The following is a 15736-nucleotide window of genomic DNA, read 5'->3' as shown; positions in this document are numbered from 1 at the left end:
GTAGTTTTGGTGTAGAGGACTGTCGCCTCATTTTGCGAGGTGGATATTGACGAGTAAGAGAAGAGCACAGGGGTTCCTGTTATTTAAATATGCTGGTGCTTTTTGCTTTGGTGCTCTCCATGTCCGTTTCGGCCACGGTATCTAACCGTGGTACCCGGGGCTGCGCTCCGTGCCAGCCCAGTCTTTGCGCCCCTCTCCCGGCGGGAGGCTGCGAGCTGGGCACGGTTCAGGACTCCTGCGGGTGTTGTGCCGTTTGCGCTGCCGGGCAGGGGGATCCTTGCGGGGGACGCGGCAGCTCCTCCAGGCGCTGCGCGGCTGGGATGGAGTGCGTGAAGAGCGGCAAGGGCAGGAAGGGAGAAACCGGGGTGTGTGCCTGCAAGGGCGCCCACGAAGTGTGCGGCACTGACGGAGTCACCTACAAGAACAGCTGTGACCTCGGAGCGGCCAGCAAGAAAGCCGTAAGCATGAAGCAACCCGAGATCAAGGTGCTAAATAAAGGAAAGTGCGAAAAAGGTGAGAGAATGTCTTCCTTGTTCGATAAATGATGTTAAAGATGCCCCATCCATTGTATTATTGTTTTATTTACTCAAGTGAGACCTTTATTTACACCACTGTGACAAGCGTTTAGGAATTAGCATTTTTTTATTTGGTAACTCAATCGAGAACAAATTTACATTGACAATAACGACAGGAGTACCGATTAACAGAGCAGAGCATTTCGTGGAGCAATCTGAGTGAATTCCTTTGCTCAACAGTACAACAGCAGTCTAATATAATCCCACGACCCACCGGAGTACAGTACTGAGCCAGCCCCTGAAAACCTTAAGCTTTACTTAAAGTAATATAAATCACGGAAGTTCTAAACTGGGGTCTTATGTATTAAAACATGTATTTTCATGCCCTTTGCACTAGTCTTTCTGGTATTGTATTGTGAAACTATAATTCTTAAAAGCGGGAAAAGAAGGTCACGCGAATAAAAAGACAATGTAAAAATCAAATTCTGTTGGCGAGATATTATTTTGACATTTAATTTGCAACTAAAACAATATAGAAGAAATGTTGCCTGTATATCTTGCGTCCTTTTTCTTGCCAATATACAGTTCATTTGCATGTAGTAAATACGGAATAGACCGTGTTTAGGCAATACTTTAGTTGCCGCTTTGCCGCTACAGCAATATGCACTACTTACATCACTATGTACATTTCGACAAGGTAGTGGGTTTTTTTTCTGTAGTAGCAACACCACTTGCTCCGAGGCCACCGCTTTTCCCCTAACGAACTGTTTTGACTCATTTCGGGGTGTGCTAAAAGGTGTAACGCGTAAAAATATTTTGGTTAGATGAGATAAATGAGCCCACAGTTCAACCCACAATCCAACATAGTATAATTAATAATAATTAATAATAATTGCTTACACTTATATAGCGCTTTTCTGGACACTCCATTCAAAGCACTTTACAGGTAATGGGGACTCCCCTCCACCACCACCAATGTGCAGCATCCACCTGTATGAGTATTGCAATGAATTTGCTCTATAGTGCAATAATCTTTTATTTTTACGTTGCTGTATATTTGGTGCTCAAATCTAAAGCCCTCTTGATAACGTGTCCAGTGCACGAAATCGTAGAAATTCGTTCTGCGACTAGCTGTCAAATAGGGAGTCTCACAGACTGAATTTACGCAGTGGCTTGAAATGCAAGTCCCAGGAACACGGACACCTAGTTTGTGTTTTCTCTGTTAGTGTGTATATTTTCTCTGTGTTCACCCTGTGTTCCGAGTCGGTTTCTCGGTTAATAGACCTTTGGGAAAACTGACCCTGGTGTGAGTGTGCCTGTGTCTGTGTGTGTGTACCCTGCGATTGACTGGAGTCTCATCCAGGGTGTACCCCTTGTGCCCGTTGCTTGCCAGGATAGGATCTAGCTACTATGAGCTCAGTCTTCTGTGAGAGGACCCTTGCCCCTTCAGTTCCCTAGATCTCACTCTCCCTCCCCCCCGAATCTGAATTGCACGCAAGCGGACCTCGCTTTCATACACGCGAAGCAATCGGCTCACATTCCTTCCTGTCCCGTCTCAGGTGTGAAACACTCCTCACGTCCTTTGCTTTAGCAGAAATTCAGCTTGGTCTGGTTTCTAGCCATCATTTAAACCAGTGCTGTGTAAAAGTTCGACCACCCCAGTCAGTTCAACATCATTTAAAGCCCAGTGGCGACACTTGTGAACAGGATTTGTATACACTGTAGAAGCAGATGAAATCGAAATATAATACTGGATAAATGCCCGATTGATGATCAGTGTTAACAAAAGCAAAGTATTGCAAACGTTAGTAAAACCATTTGCCCAAAATGGAAAATTCTGAGATTGAAAATGCTACTTTTCTAAAAGACTTAGGTGTATCTGTTGACACAGCATCTACGTCTTCTAGACAATATGGGAAAGGAATAAAAAAGCCAAACAAAATGTTAGGATATAAAGTAAGAATTTAGAATTTAAATAATGGGATTTTATATTAAAATGTACACTGCACTAGGTAGACCTCATTTAGAATATTGTGTGCAATTGTGGCCACCACATTAGAAAAAAAAGATATTGCTCTGCTGGTATCAGTCCAGAGAAGAGCACCTAGATGCATGCAGGGGCTTGAGGGAATGTGCTACAGTGACGGGCTAAAAGAACTGACATTTTTTAGTCTTGAAAAAAAAAACTACGAGGAGACCTGACACAAACATTCAAAATATTTTCTAAGAGAAAAAGTCAACCCAGTTTATCGAATGGAAATTGAAATACAAACCAGAGAGCACACATGGAAACTATGTGAAAGTGCGTTTACAACCAAGAACGAAACGCATTTCTTTGCACAAAGGATTGTGGGAGTATGGGACAAGCTACCCAGCTATGATGGGAAGCTGATACCCTGGCTTCTTTCAAGAAATGGCTGGATTAAATCGTTGGATCGATTAGCTTCTAGCTACAGTAACAAATGGTCCCTTCTTGTTAGTACCCTTCACCTCCAGTGACCCCGTCTGCCGAGTTCAAGCGCTCTGTTACAGTTTAGCTCGTACCCTTAACATTTTAAAGATAATCATTATCCATAAACATATGAGGCTCCTTAGATGTGAATAATCCTAAAATGTCTAACCATCTATGACATAAACCTGTGGTTTTAATGTATGTAAAATCACCGTGATTGTAAGATCTGTAGTTTTTTTCTTCTAAGGCACGGTTTCCTTTTTCTTTCCCTACCGTGACACGCTGTTGCCAAACGCGTAACTGTTGGATACCATCGCGACAAGACCTCCGCAGCACGTCATGATAGGTTCCCCATGTATAAGGCATGTATATCGCGGCAGTGTATATCTCGAGTGGCGCCTTGCTTTCATGCCACCCTGGCACCGCTGTCCCAACAAAGGTTTCATATCAGGACATGATATACCCAGATAGGACATGTCGCGATATGTATGACTTTGTGTTGCAATATATGGACTTTGTGCGACATGGGGTCAGCATATCCTGTCAGGGTATGTCCTATCGCAACATATGGACTCCATGTCACGACATGGGGGCGGGGCATTTTGTCGGGGGGGGGGGGGGGGGGGGTATTTCATATCGCGATACAGTTTTTGTTATATCGCGATATAGGGCCTTTCAAATCGCAACATGGGGGGGGGGCACTTTTGCCGGGGTATGTCATATCGCGATATAGGGGTTTCATGTCGCGACATGGGCTTGGCAGTTTTTGTTATATCGCGATATAAGGCCTTTCATGTCTCGACATGGGGGGGGGGGGGGCTTTTGCCAGGGTATGTCATATCGCGATATACGGGGCTTCATGTCGCGACATGGGCGCGGGGGGGGGGGGCTTTGTCATATCACGATATGTGGACTCTTATCGACACATGGTGGTTGGCGTTTTCTCGGGGGTACGCCATATCGCGATATCGCGACAGTGGCGCCATGACAGCGATGAGCGATGTGATAGTGATGCGCGCACTCCTATCGTGGCGTGCAATCGGAATCGTGAACGCGCCTTGGATTTGGATGCCATGACATTCTTTGTCTGCGATTGATCAGTAATTGGAATCCAATAGATGTGTTACTGCATATCCAGTGTGCTCATACAGCACACACAGTACACACAGAACTTCCGCTGTGGCGCTGTTACCCAATCAGAGTGTCGATTCTTCACCCAATCGCGGCCCGGACTGTTCGGGGGTTTAGCCAATCATGGGTCTGAGAGCTGTTCAAGCTAGCAGCGGCAGCTGGATCGGATTGTTTACTGTTAATGAGAATCTGTTTTTAAAATGCTTTACTTATTTTCAAAATAACTACATCGGCTTGTTTTTTTAACGTCTTTATTGATTCAAAATGTCCCTTAATCTTCTAAATAAATACATTTTTTATTTGCAATATAACTGTCTCCGCTGCTTTCTATTATGAATACATGGTATTCGAACAATTGTAATCGTATATTTAAGGTAGGGGAAACACCTTCGGCTTTGTACTTCAAAAATGAATAGAAATGTAAAGTATATGATCATTGTATTATTATATTTGTGCTTTAAATTTTGTTTTTTTTATTGTTAAGTTATATCGAGCTTGAAACTAATACTTAAAAATGTGAATATGGGCTCTCGTGTTGTACAGTGGTAATTTGGAAACTGGTGTCTCTTCACTAATGAAAGGAGTACACAAGCAATACATTTTCGAGAACATGGTTAAAAATTAAAACAAAACACTTAACCCAATGAACTAACATAGTAACTCCTCCCTAAATGTAAGTGTTTATTCGTGTAAAAGGCTGCAAATTCTGGGGTCAACTGATCAAAAGATCACAACGGAAAGATCTGGTGGTCGTGGCTTTGCTGTTTTATACGTCACAGAGTTAGGCCACAGCCAGGAAAATAAGGCGCAATGTTGAAACATCCACCCCACCCGACCAGACAGACTCGGAAAACAAATTGCCCCCATTGTTTTCATGAAAATCAGGAGTCAAAGTACCGAGTTTGTTGGCATCTGTAAACTTCCTCGTAGTCACGTGATTACCCGAAAAACCAAGGCGCTATATCTCGGAAACGAAAGCAGCACAAACGCTACGTACAGCGACACAAACCAGCACAAACGTAGCACTAACGCATGAGGTGGGTTTCATCGTTTGTGCTGTCTGTTGGAGGGGCAACTTCACGGAGCTTTCTTATGTTCTTAAATTGCATTTAAATACCTAATTGAAAAAGGGGGACATTATTTTATTTTGATTTTATTCAGTTCATGTATATTCTTGACTCTCAAGAAACAAGTGGGCCTTGTGGCAACAAGATGGCACGAATACCAGTTCATGGCTTTGAATAGACATGCTGTCTGAAATTTCAGCCTAGAGGGATTTTGAGCCTCAAAAGAAAAGAGTGCTAATCAAATACCTCTGCGGCACTTGTAGAGACATGGATGAGCGTGTTGTTTCAAACCAAAGCCTGCCGCTAGCTCACTGAACCCTGTCCTGATTAACGACAAAGACTGGCCCGTCCTGGATTAGCGAGTGAATTGATCGTGGTCAATGTAAAAATAGTCCCCGTAAGCAAAATCACATGCCATGGGAATAATTCAAACGCCTTCCGATTTGCCCTTCAATTAGACCGGCTGATTTCAAAGGTTTGCCATTAGAAAGTCGGGACTTGCAGCCCCCCCCAAAAAAAAATAATCCTTTTTTTGTTTTGAGGCACTGAATGTACTTTTCAAGTATTTGTAATTTTAGCGCATTAGTTTTGAGGGTGAGTCCATAAATCTTTCAGTCGTTTGTAGCTTGTAGTAATGTGCTGTACTCGGTTCAAAAAGTTGAGCATGCCAAATGAAGATTAAAAAATAAAAAAAGAAGAAACTCCATAGTGCAAAGTTTACTTATAAACCATTAAAAGATTGAAATGTGTAATAAACTGACATTTGAGGTGCATTTTTATCAGTGGTGTCTTAATGAAGAGAGACTATCACCCAGAACTATACTTGATGTAATACTGTACTGTAGGTTAAACTGATCAATTTATGTGCCAAACGGAGGAAAAATACTGCTGCGAATGGAATTTTTATTCCCTGTTCAAAATGAGCTATCCAGAATTTTATGTGAAGTTTATATTATCCCATTTTACTTACTTCTAATTTATCTATTTAAAGTTAAGGCAGTAATAGTGCATGATAGACCCTCCTGCAGGCAGAAGTGTTTACTATTAAGTAGTCTGAAAGATTTAACAATCAAATGATAATGTAAAATATACCAGCAGTTATATGCGTTTTATTCTATTGCGTGTTTTCTGACAGGTTTCATAGGAGATGAGGCAGATAGTGACAATGTACAACCCAGAATTAATTCCATACCAGAACTCGGTGACCCTGTTTTTCTGTCTGAAACAGAAGAATATGGACAGACATAGAATAGAAAAGAAGTACAGTAATAGGTACTAGGTGTCAGTTTAGAAAATTAACATGTGAGACTTTTCTCATGACCTCCTCTCATTCTCTTGTCTCATGACCCAGCTAGAAAAACTGGACTTTTTACCTAAAAAAAACATGATAGGAATGATCAGAATGTGCCAGTAAAATACTTCCTTTCTCAGTACACTAAAAGTTCAAGTACTGTATTTGTAACCCAAGCTTTGCCTACTCTCTCATGTAATTTCTTATATTTTTATTTGATATTCAAATAAATAAATTAGCCTCATATTTAAAAAAAGTATTTAATGTTAATTTTTAATAAGTTGGTCCTAAAGTATTTTTCTTTAAGGGACTTTTAATCCAGATGTGAAAATAAATTGGCTTTCCTGTGTATTTTTTAACAGTTGCTTCAGAGACACTGTTGATGTCTGCCTACAGTGTATGTGATGGATTACTTTTAGGTTCTGTGGGAAGTCTGAAAGCACTGATGCCTTGCACTAATCAATGCATAACAGGTTTATGAAAATGCCTGACTAAATTTATGCACGCCTTGGAAACTTCTCATGAATTTAATGTCCATTCCTGTGTTCAGTAAATTGCTGAAGAAAAAGAAAGTTTTGGTAAGATTATGCTGTCAAGGAAACAAAATGGCAAAACTGAGAATTGGCTTTGTGTTGAACTTACGAACCCTCTTTAATATTTCTTCGTCTTGCAGCACCTGTCATTGTGACTCCTCCTAAAGAGATCTGGAATGTGACTGGAGCCCAGGTCTACCTGAGCTGCGAAGCTATAGGAATCCCAACACCTGTTCTCACCTGGAAAAAGGTCAGTCAATCACTTCTAACAGAAGAGCGGGGGACAGAGCACTGCTATTTGATAATCTGACTTGTTTGCTGAGTTTTTAGTCAAGGGTTTTCAGAAAGGGTTTGATAAACTAAAAGGGGGTGGAAAGAGGATACTAATGATAAATTAGCTGGACACAATGCAGTTTACAAAATGGGAAACAATGACACCACATCAAACTGGAGTGAAGGGTAGTTGGGGTAGTTGTATCCCTGGCGTGTATAAATTGGATAAATTGTTTGGAAGGAGACACAATTGACTTGAGAGTCAATTGGCACAGCTTGCTGTTTTGACCAAGGAAGCCAATGGGAATAAAGCTTAAGAAGATGCTTTATAACAAGACAAAGTTATCATGTCATTCTGTACTTGACACAGTCCTCACTGTGTCTCTTGTAAAAGGAACCTAAATTTCAAGCACCGTCTTGGTTTGACAGAAGATGGATGAAAGTACACAGCTGCTGGGGCCCAAGGATGTGCTTGTGGACAATTTGTTTCTGTGTTCAGTAGATCTCAGCCGGTCACATGAAAAAACAGAAAAAGATACTGCTAAGATCAAGGGAACACCACACCCCCAATCTCTTCCTAAACTCCGTCACAAGAGGGATTAATATAACCGACAGTGTGTCAGGTAGTGTATCTGTCAGGATATTGTGAACAGCCCAAGTCTGATGTGCCCCTGGTGTAGTAACTAACTTGTTATTCAGCTAACAGCAGACAGCTCTCTGCTTTCCTATAATACCACTGTTAAGGTTCATGTAGCAGTCCCTCATAATCCACCCCTGCATACTCAGACACACACATACTGCAGACACACCAAAAGCAGCTCAGCAGCTGCAGGTTACTCAAGACAGCACATGACTGGACTTTCAAGAAAGTATTCTGAGTTAACAAAAGGTCACTGTGTACAGTAACACTAAAGAACTACATACCTCTCTAAAGCATAATATGGCCAGCAGCCATATCCCCCTGCAACTCACAACTGACAACCCACTGAAGCTAAGCAGGTGTGAACCTTGTCAGTATCTGGATTGGGCTAGCACTCACCCTGCAGTCCTAATGCTCCAGTAAAGTGACAGGGACTCTATTCTGTAAAAAAGGCGCCATCCTTCGGATGAGACATAAAACCGAGGTCCTGACTCTCTGTGGTCATTAAAATTCCCAGGGCATTTCTTGAAAAGAGTAGGGGTGTCACTCTGGCATCCTGTCCAAATTTCTCATTGAATTGGGAATCATCACTCTGTACTCCTCCCCACTGATAGCTGATGTGTGGTGAGCGTTCTGGCGCACTATGGCTGCTGTGGCATCATCCAGGTGGGGCTACACATTGGTGGTGGTGGAGGGGAGTCCCCATTACCTGTAAAGCACTTTGAGTGGAGTGTCCAGAAAAGCGCTATATAAGTGTAACCAATTATTTGTTCTGTAAAAAGTGCTCTGAGAAGCCACCTTTAAAAGTGCTGTATAAAATAAAGTTTACTGTAATGTCACTCTATTAGACAATCACTAAAGTAGTACAGTACAGTGCTGTAAAGTCATGAGAAAACACTTAAAAGTGGCAAGTCTGTATCTATGATTTTATAGTGAGGATCATGCATGTTTGAGAAAACCTACCTTAAAGCTGAGTACCCAGTTCTGAATGGCTTTTACTGCACCATATGTCCCATACTCCATTGGTTACATTGTTGGTATTGCAAGGTATTTACTGCATATTAACCATATGTCTAATTGATCACTTTTTTTTTCTAATAGTTACAACTCAAGTTCCATTTACATGTACTTGTTTTGACTGACAAACCAATAAATGACTGTCTCTTTTTTTCTGTCATCTGCATCCTGTCAAAGTTGCTTAGTATGACTGAGATCTTGGCTCTGGCTGGCAATCCTGAGATGAATTGTGAACAGCCCCACTGTGTTTGAATGTTTTGCAAGGCGGGTAAAAGGATGGCATTCAGAGCTAAATCAGTGACACGTGAAGGTCTTTCCTTTTTTTCTCTCGTTTTTACGTGGATGTAAGATCGTAACTACGAGCAAGGGTCAGGAGAAGATGGAGCTGCTGCCTGGTGACCGTGACAACCTGGCCATCCAGACGCGCGGCGGGCCGGAGAAGCATGAGGTCACTGGCTGGGTGCTGGTGAGTGCTGCGCCGCTGGGTGGGCTTCGCGCACAAACCCGGCCGGGAAGAGTTTTGTCTTAAAGGCTCTTTTGTCTCGGGCGGCATCCACGTCAGAAAGTCTCCTTTAACTTGAACACGTTGTTACAGGCTGAGCTGAGTCCCTGCGCCGCCACTCCCTTTATTCAGTAAACAGAACACAGCCTGGAGGCTCTGGGAGAAACAAAATGCACGGGGGGTCACGGTGCAAACTAAAATAAGGAAAAGAAAAATATTCTTTAGCCGCTAAGAAGCTTCACCAGTGGTTTCAACTCTATAATGGCCGCCCCTGTGGCTCATCTTCTGGTCACTCGTACAGGGGGGTCCGTCGATTTTAGCCCAACGACACTAACAGTCGGTGTCTTGGACCTCTGGCTAGTTCGGGAACTCTCTCATTCTCCCTCAGAGCTCCCAGGTGTGTTGTGGTCGCTCTCTCACTGGCTACCCGACACACCTGCAGAGGGGACTTGGTGCGTTAAATAAAGAGGACCTCAGCGTTCGAGTACGTGGAAGTGTAACGACAGACAGCTGAGTCCTTTTGGAAAGATGCTCATACTGTCTGCTTGTCACATACATTCAGAAGTTACTTCTCACTAATCACTTGCCTCTGGAAACCACAGTTCCTCTTGCCATGTGTAGGTCAGGATGTCTTCGTCCTTTTGTTAGAGGACCACGGGTAAATAGTATAACACACTAAACTTAACTCCTTCTCCCAACAAGACTGCGGTTTTTCCATTTCTGCAATGTATGTCCTCTTACTATTTTTGTTAACTGAACGCAAATATTTCATATGACCAAACGCTGGGAGTGTTAACTTTCACGTTTTTGACATTATAAAACATCCCACTTACACACCAGCTGCTATGGAGAATATAAAAATAAATGGAGTACATAGAAACACAGGGAATTTGTTCTGAAAAGTCCCCTGCAGCTTTTGTAACAGTGGACACAGATAAGGCAGACTACTAAAAAAAATATTCTTTAGTAATTAATAATAATTAATAATTGCTTACACTTATATAGTGCTTTTCTGGACACTCCACTCAAAGCGCTTTACAGGTAATGGAGACTCCTCTCCACTACCACCAATGTGCAGCCCCACCTGGATGATGTGACGGCAGCCATAGTGCGCCAGAACGCTCACCACACATCACCTATCAGTGGGGAGGAGAGCAGAGTAATGAAGCCAATTCATAGATGGAGATTATTAGGAGGCCATGATTGGTAATAGCCAATGGGAAATTTGGCCAGGACGCCGGGGTTACACCCCTACTCTTTTCGAGAAACGCCCTGGGATTTTTAATGACCACAGAGAGTCAGGACCTCGGTTTTACGTCTCATCCGATGGACGGCGCCTGTTTACACTATAGTGTCCCCGTCGCTATACTGGGGCATTAGGACCCACATAGACTGCAGGGTGAGCGCCCCCTGCTGGCCCCACTAACACCTCTTCCAGCATTAGTGCTTCCTCTTTTTCTGTGATGGGAGTGGAGTAAACCCTTCTGATAAAAAAAAGAGTGGTTGTTAATTCACAGAGTAAGTTAAGATCTGAGGTGCCATATTCCCTCTTGAATATACAGTATATATTTTCGCTCACTTGCTCCTCTATTCTCTTAGATAATTCTTGACTTTTACATCTTGACCCGCAAGCTCTAGTGTAAAAACATCAGCAGTGAGCTCTTGAGGTTTGCCTTCCCCCAGAATGCAGATTCTTAAGATCCGCTTTAAGCAGCAGTCATTCATGCATGTTTCCAAAGGTGACCGGTAGCATTTTCTTGGTGTCAGTTCACTCTCCAGCATAGTTAACTGCTATTAGCTTGTGATTACAGACTTGTGACCTGTTTACTGTAACTTTGTAGTTTTAATTTTGTCTCAGTTTTTTACCCCTTTATGTGAAATTCCACATGTGCTCACAAGAAGTTTTAGTTTTTTGAAGAATGTGTCTGAGGACACCTCTGAAACATCTTTGTACTTAATGTCTGTGGCTTTGAAGTGGCTTTAAGAAAATGAGACTTTTTGTGCTTTTGGGTTGACTGACCTTGTTTAAAACAAGACTCTAAACAAGCCTTAAACAACCCTAAAGTAAGGCCTTAAGGTTTTAATGTTTTCCACAACACAAGCAGACAGAATCTTTGAAAACATTAGCCTCTAGTATCACAATATCTTTCATCATGATTGTCTAAAGTTTTGAATGTAGAGTCAAAGATTCATAAATAGTAGCTGTTCTTTTAAGATTTTATAGATAAGATAAAATCTTTTTAATACTTTTGGAAACATTAGCTTCTTTATCAAGGATTAATAGACTGCTGTGATTAGCGAAGCTGGGACAGCATTACTTTTGCCTTATTATTGTTATTAAAAGTAATGTCTGACTTAAAATGAACTGTTTGTGGCTGTTTATTCATGTAAAAGTACCTGTGTTGACTAGTGAATGGCTTTACGCCAAGAGTGTGGCTCAATTTAAAAATAGTTACATTTGTACCAGATAGCATATTGTCCTGATATCTATGCTATGGATATAGAGAGTGGAGAGTCTGCTGTTGTTATTGATTTTATTATTAGATGTCACCTCTGTAGTTTTTGGGTATGTATTCTTTTTTCCCTACTTTTTGTATCAGATGTCCTTCAGCAGTTGACTGTTTTAGTTCTGGTTATTTCCATGCTTCATAAAAACACATAATTTAGCTTACGTACATCACAGGTACTAAAAACTGATAGAAGAAAGTTTATAAGATAAAATATTGTTATTGTATAATGTTATATGGATTAAAATCTCACATTTGGCTCTTGGTGGCAAAGATCAGCTTCTTAAATAAACATTTTTTGTTTGTTTGCTTCATTCATGATGGTGTTTCTGTTTCAAGTTTATTGGGATAGTAAAATCAAAACTGTACCCTCTGTTAAAATACAGTGTATTCTTTATCAGCGTTAGTTACCAGTGATTTTTCCTTATAAGGATTTAAGTTGTTGAACAAAGAAATGGTATTCTGCAGAAGTATTTGCAGGATTTTGTTATTTTCTTTATAAACACAAGTATTTTTATAACATTCTTTGGATGTATGTGAGCAATTGAAAAAACATAATGCTCTCCAAAATCAGCTAGCCAATTGATTATTTACTACAGATCATTATGTGAAACTCTAATAAAACATTCTTTGAAACAGTTGTTTTCTGAGTGATGATAACAAAATAAAGTAAGATGTCCCTGATTTTAAAAAATTACAAAAAGACTACAGAGCAGTTTTATATGTTTATGCATATGTGTATCAGACTTCAAACTTTGTAAATTAATAGATAAAGTAAAAAACAAAGGTGAAAACATAACTGACAAAATGGAACTTTTTTCCATTTAAGAGTAAATCAATTAACCTTCTCACAATGGAAAACTGGACTGTTAATAGCAAACTGCCAGAGGAATCTGAGACACAGCGTACCTGTCTTCATGCCTCTGTTTCAGATTTCTCCACTGACCAAAATGGATGCCGGAGAATATGAGTGCCATGCAGCAAACTCTAAAGGAGAAACATCTGCTGTTGGCAGAATCAACGTGGCAGACTCGTCTGATGGCATCCCAGCTCAGCAAGGTAACCGGTTGAGTTACTTCGAGTGAAGTGCTGATTGCAGCTGGATACTTTCAGACATTGAGTCAGTCTAAGTAGGCAGCACAACAACAGTCATTCACCCCAGCGTCCCTCTGCCATTTAGCCCTGGGTGTCCAAAAAACATACCTTGCTGATCACAGTCACAGGGGGCCAACATGAATTTCCTGAAAAAATGCCCTCGTTGTGCAAGAGAGTTAGATGGCTTCAGAGTTTAGAAGACAAAAAAATGTAAATATCTTATCTCTGCTCCTTCTGCTTCCATGTCCACACATGGCTGTCATTTTGCAAGATAAGCAGGCCTGTACTTTCTCAAGGCTTTGAATGCCTTTCTGTAGCTAGAGGAATTCAGTTCTTGGGTTAGACATATGAAACAGAATGCCTAGGGGGTTGGTTTGGCCCAGGGCACCTGTCCTTCATTGAAAAGCTCTAGCCCTAATTGTGCTATGCAAGCTCTCTTGTGTAACTTTCAGTTAATCAGTTAGCATTACCAGACATGTAAATTTACACATGCCAGTAAAGAATTACACAGGCCTATTTTCTTACGCATCTAAGGTAGGTGTGTAAGAAAAAATGTCACAGTAAATATGCTTGATACAGGCATTATTCAGAATTCATTTGAGTCATATTTTAATGGTTACATGGGTTTGTATTGTCTCAAGCTCTAAAAACCCACCCTATTCTGTTACGTCTTTAGTTCTCACCCAGTGAGCTCAGGGAGACATCTGTTCTAACTTTTTCCTGTTCCAGTTGTAACTATCAGTTAATGTAATCTATTTTAAATGACAATCATTTCAGTTGCTGCATCAAACCTTATGCTTCTTAGTGAAAGGGGATCTTGGCTGCAGTGAAACTGATTGCTGTTTCTGTGCCCTCAGCTCAAGACGACGAACTCTGAGATGGAGCTGACATGGTGTGTTCCTACCTGAGAGTCAGGAGCAGTGTGCACCATCAACAGCCTACACAGCTCTGCAGCCCGGATGGAGTTAGGAGTTTGAATCCAGCGCAAAACTAATATCTTCAGCACACCAGCACTGCAAATGCTTGCATTCCACTCTTATGTCTATAAAAAAAATATTTAACCTGTATTTTTTAAAGAACACATAAATGCACATTTAGATTAGTGTTTGACAGAATAAGCCTGATAGTGAAGTTCCATAACTGGAACTTTCTTTTTATTTCTTTAATTTCTTATTTAAAATGTACTACAGGATGGTAGATCTGTCAAGATTGCTTCAGGTATTCTGGAATTGTAACTGCAGAGGAAAGCAGTTCAAATGTCTGACAAGTGGACTTTTTTGTGTGTGGTGGCAGGTATTCTTTCCTATTTTTCAACATGACAACCAAACAATCCCATAAAACCAGCTTTTGAAAGGACATCCTGAAGTCAATCCACAGGAAGTGTTCAAGGGAGAGGAGAATGATGGAAAAAAGGCTTGAATAGATTTCTTACAACCTGAAATCAGAGAGGAAACTTCAGTGTTTCATCATTAAAAGGTCTTTGACTTTCAATGGACTTTTAGGCTGTGTGTAAAATATTATTTCCCTTTGTAATTCCAGGGTAGCAACTTTAAGATCTGAATTATCCAGAATTGACAGCTTGTTATATTACAGCAGAGAATTACAAGAAAATATAAAGCAACAGGACATTGCAACAGCTGCAAAAATGTAAATCATTTGTATAACTCCTTTGGGGTGTTGATAAAGGACCCAGGGTTGTGATACCTCTATCTCCAATAAAAGGTTAGAAGTGGGCCAGCATTTCAGCATAGTGCATTCCCTGATGCTCTATGGTCAACAGGTTCTATTTACCTAAGGGCAGATGTATTTTGATTCTAAAACGTTTGAGAGTCCTTCACTGTTTACTGTCATGTCCATTTAAGAGATCTAGGGAAGTACTGAAATGAGGCTCTTAACTTAATTAGCAAAACTGAATGCCACAAACACCAAGAAAATCTAAATGGTCATATTCAAAGTGAAAACTGTTATGGCTATGTCTGTGATGGCTGAAATGTTAAAGTAGGAACTGGGGAGTGGGACCAAGCGTCATCCAAAGCCTATATGGACAATTTGTGTTTTTTATTCTTTAGTCCAGTCAACGTGGTCTGTGTTTTTCTCAGATAAGACATTACCCTTTTTAAAAAAAAAAAACAGTATCCTCTACAATTTTTTCTGATGGAACTTTTACTGTTTTTTTTTTTTAAACCCAAGAAGGTGAAAAATTATGTTTGGAGTTTTATATAAAGATGTTCTAACTCTAATGACTGACCTATATAAAGTGTTAACTAAATTAAATCACGTCTCCGCCTATTTTATACATTTTCTCTGCACAATCTCCACTAAATGTACAGCGACAGTTATACATAAGTTTAAGCTTGCTGTTAAACCATTTTTAAATCTTACTGTAAACTAGCTTCCAAAGGAAAAAATAGGTCATACAGCTGCACCAGTATAAATTCTATGAATTTGTATAAATACTTGACCATAATTTGTGAAAAACTGCTATACATTCATAAATATCCATTTCTATGCATCTTTGTCACCAACAAAAAAAATATATAATTGTGCCAAGACAATAAAAAGAAAGTATCATTATCAAGGAAGAAAAAAAAAGTATGAATTGAAACTCAGGATATCATATATTCAAAGTATTTAAAAAAAAGGTTCAATTGTTCTTACCAATACCTGTTAAACATTTTAAAGAAGAGTTTCAGAAATAATCTTTAAGAAAATG

General features: G+C 40.5%; 1 protein-coding gene across 1 annotated transcript; it reads left to right on the top strand.

Moving 5' to 3' along the window:
• Positions 1-6: 6 nt before the first annotated feature.
• On the top strand, positions 7-15201 carry igfbp7 (insulin-like growth factor binding protein 7). Its single transcript, XM_088631684.1, has 5 exons — positions 7-513; positions 7130-7239; positions 9269-9385; positions 12861-12987; positions 13881-15201. Exons 1-5 carry the CDS (start codon positions 90-92, stop codon positions 13898-13900), a joined length of 798 nt encoding a protein of 265 aa, XP_088487810.1. The 5' UTR covers positions 7-89; the 3' UTR covers positions 13901-15201.
• The last annotated feature ends 535 nt before the right edge of the window (positions 15202-15736 follow it).

The sequence above is a fragment of the Lepisosteus platostomus genome, chromosome 1, assembly GCF_059453375.1.
Source record: "Lepisosteus platostomus isolate fLepPlt1 chromosome 1, fLepPlt1.hap1, whole genome shotgun sequence".
NCBI classification, from domain to species: Eukaryota; Metazoa; Chordata; class Actinopteri; order Semionotiformes; family Lepisosteidae; genus Lepisosteus; species Lepisosteus platostomus.
This window is presented reverse-complemented; position numbering and strand designations above follow the sequence as displayed.

Bases quoted from the DNA above. Each gene is read 5' to 3' on its own strand.
- igfbp7 (XM_088631684.1), top strand. From the start codon at position 90: ATGCTGGTGCTTTTTGCTTTGGTGCTCTCCATGTCCGTTTCGGCCACG. The intron at 7,240-9,268 runs GTCAGTCAATCA...CGTGGATGTAAG, and splicing joins CTGTTCTCACCTGGAAAAAG to ATCGTAACTACGAGCAAGGG. The intron at 9,386-12,860 runs GTGAGTGCTGCG...CCTCTGTTTCAG, and splicing joins AGGTCACTGGCTGGGTGCTG to ATTTCTCCACTGACCAAAAT.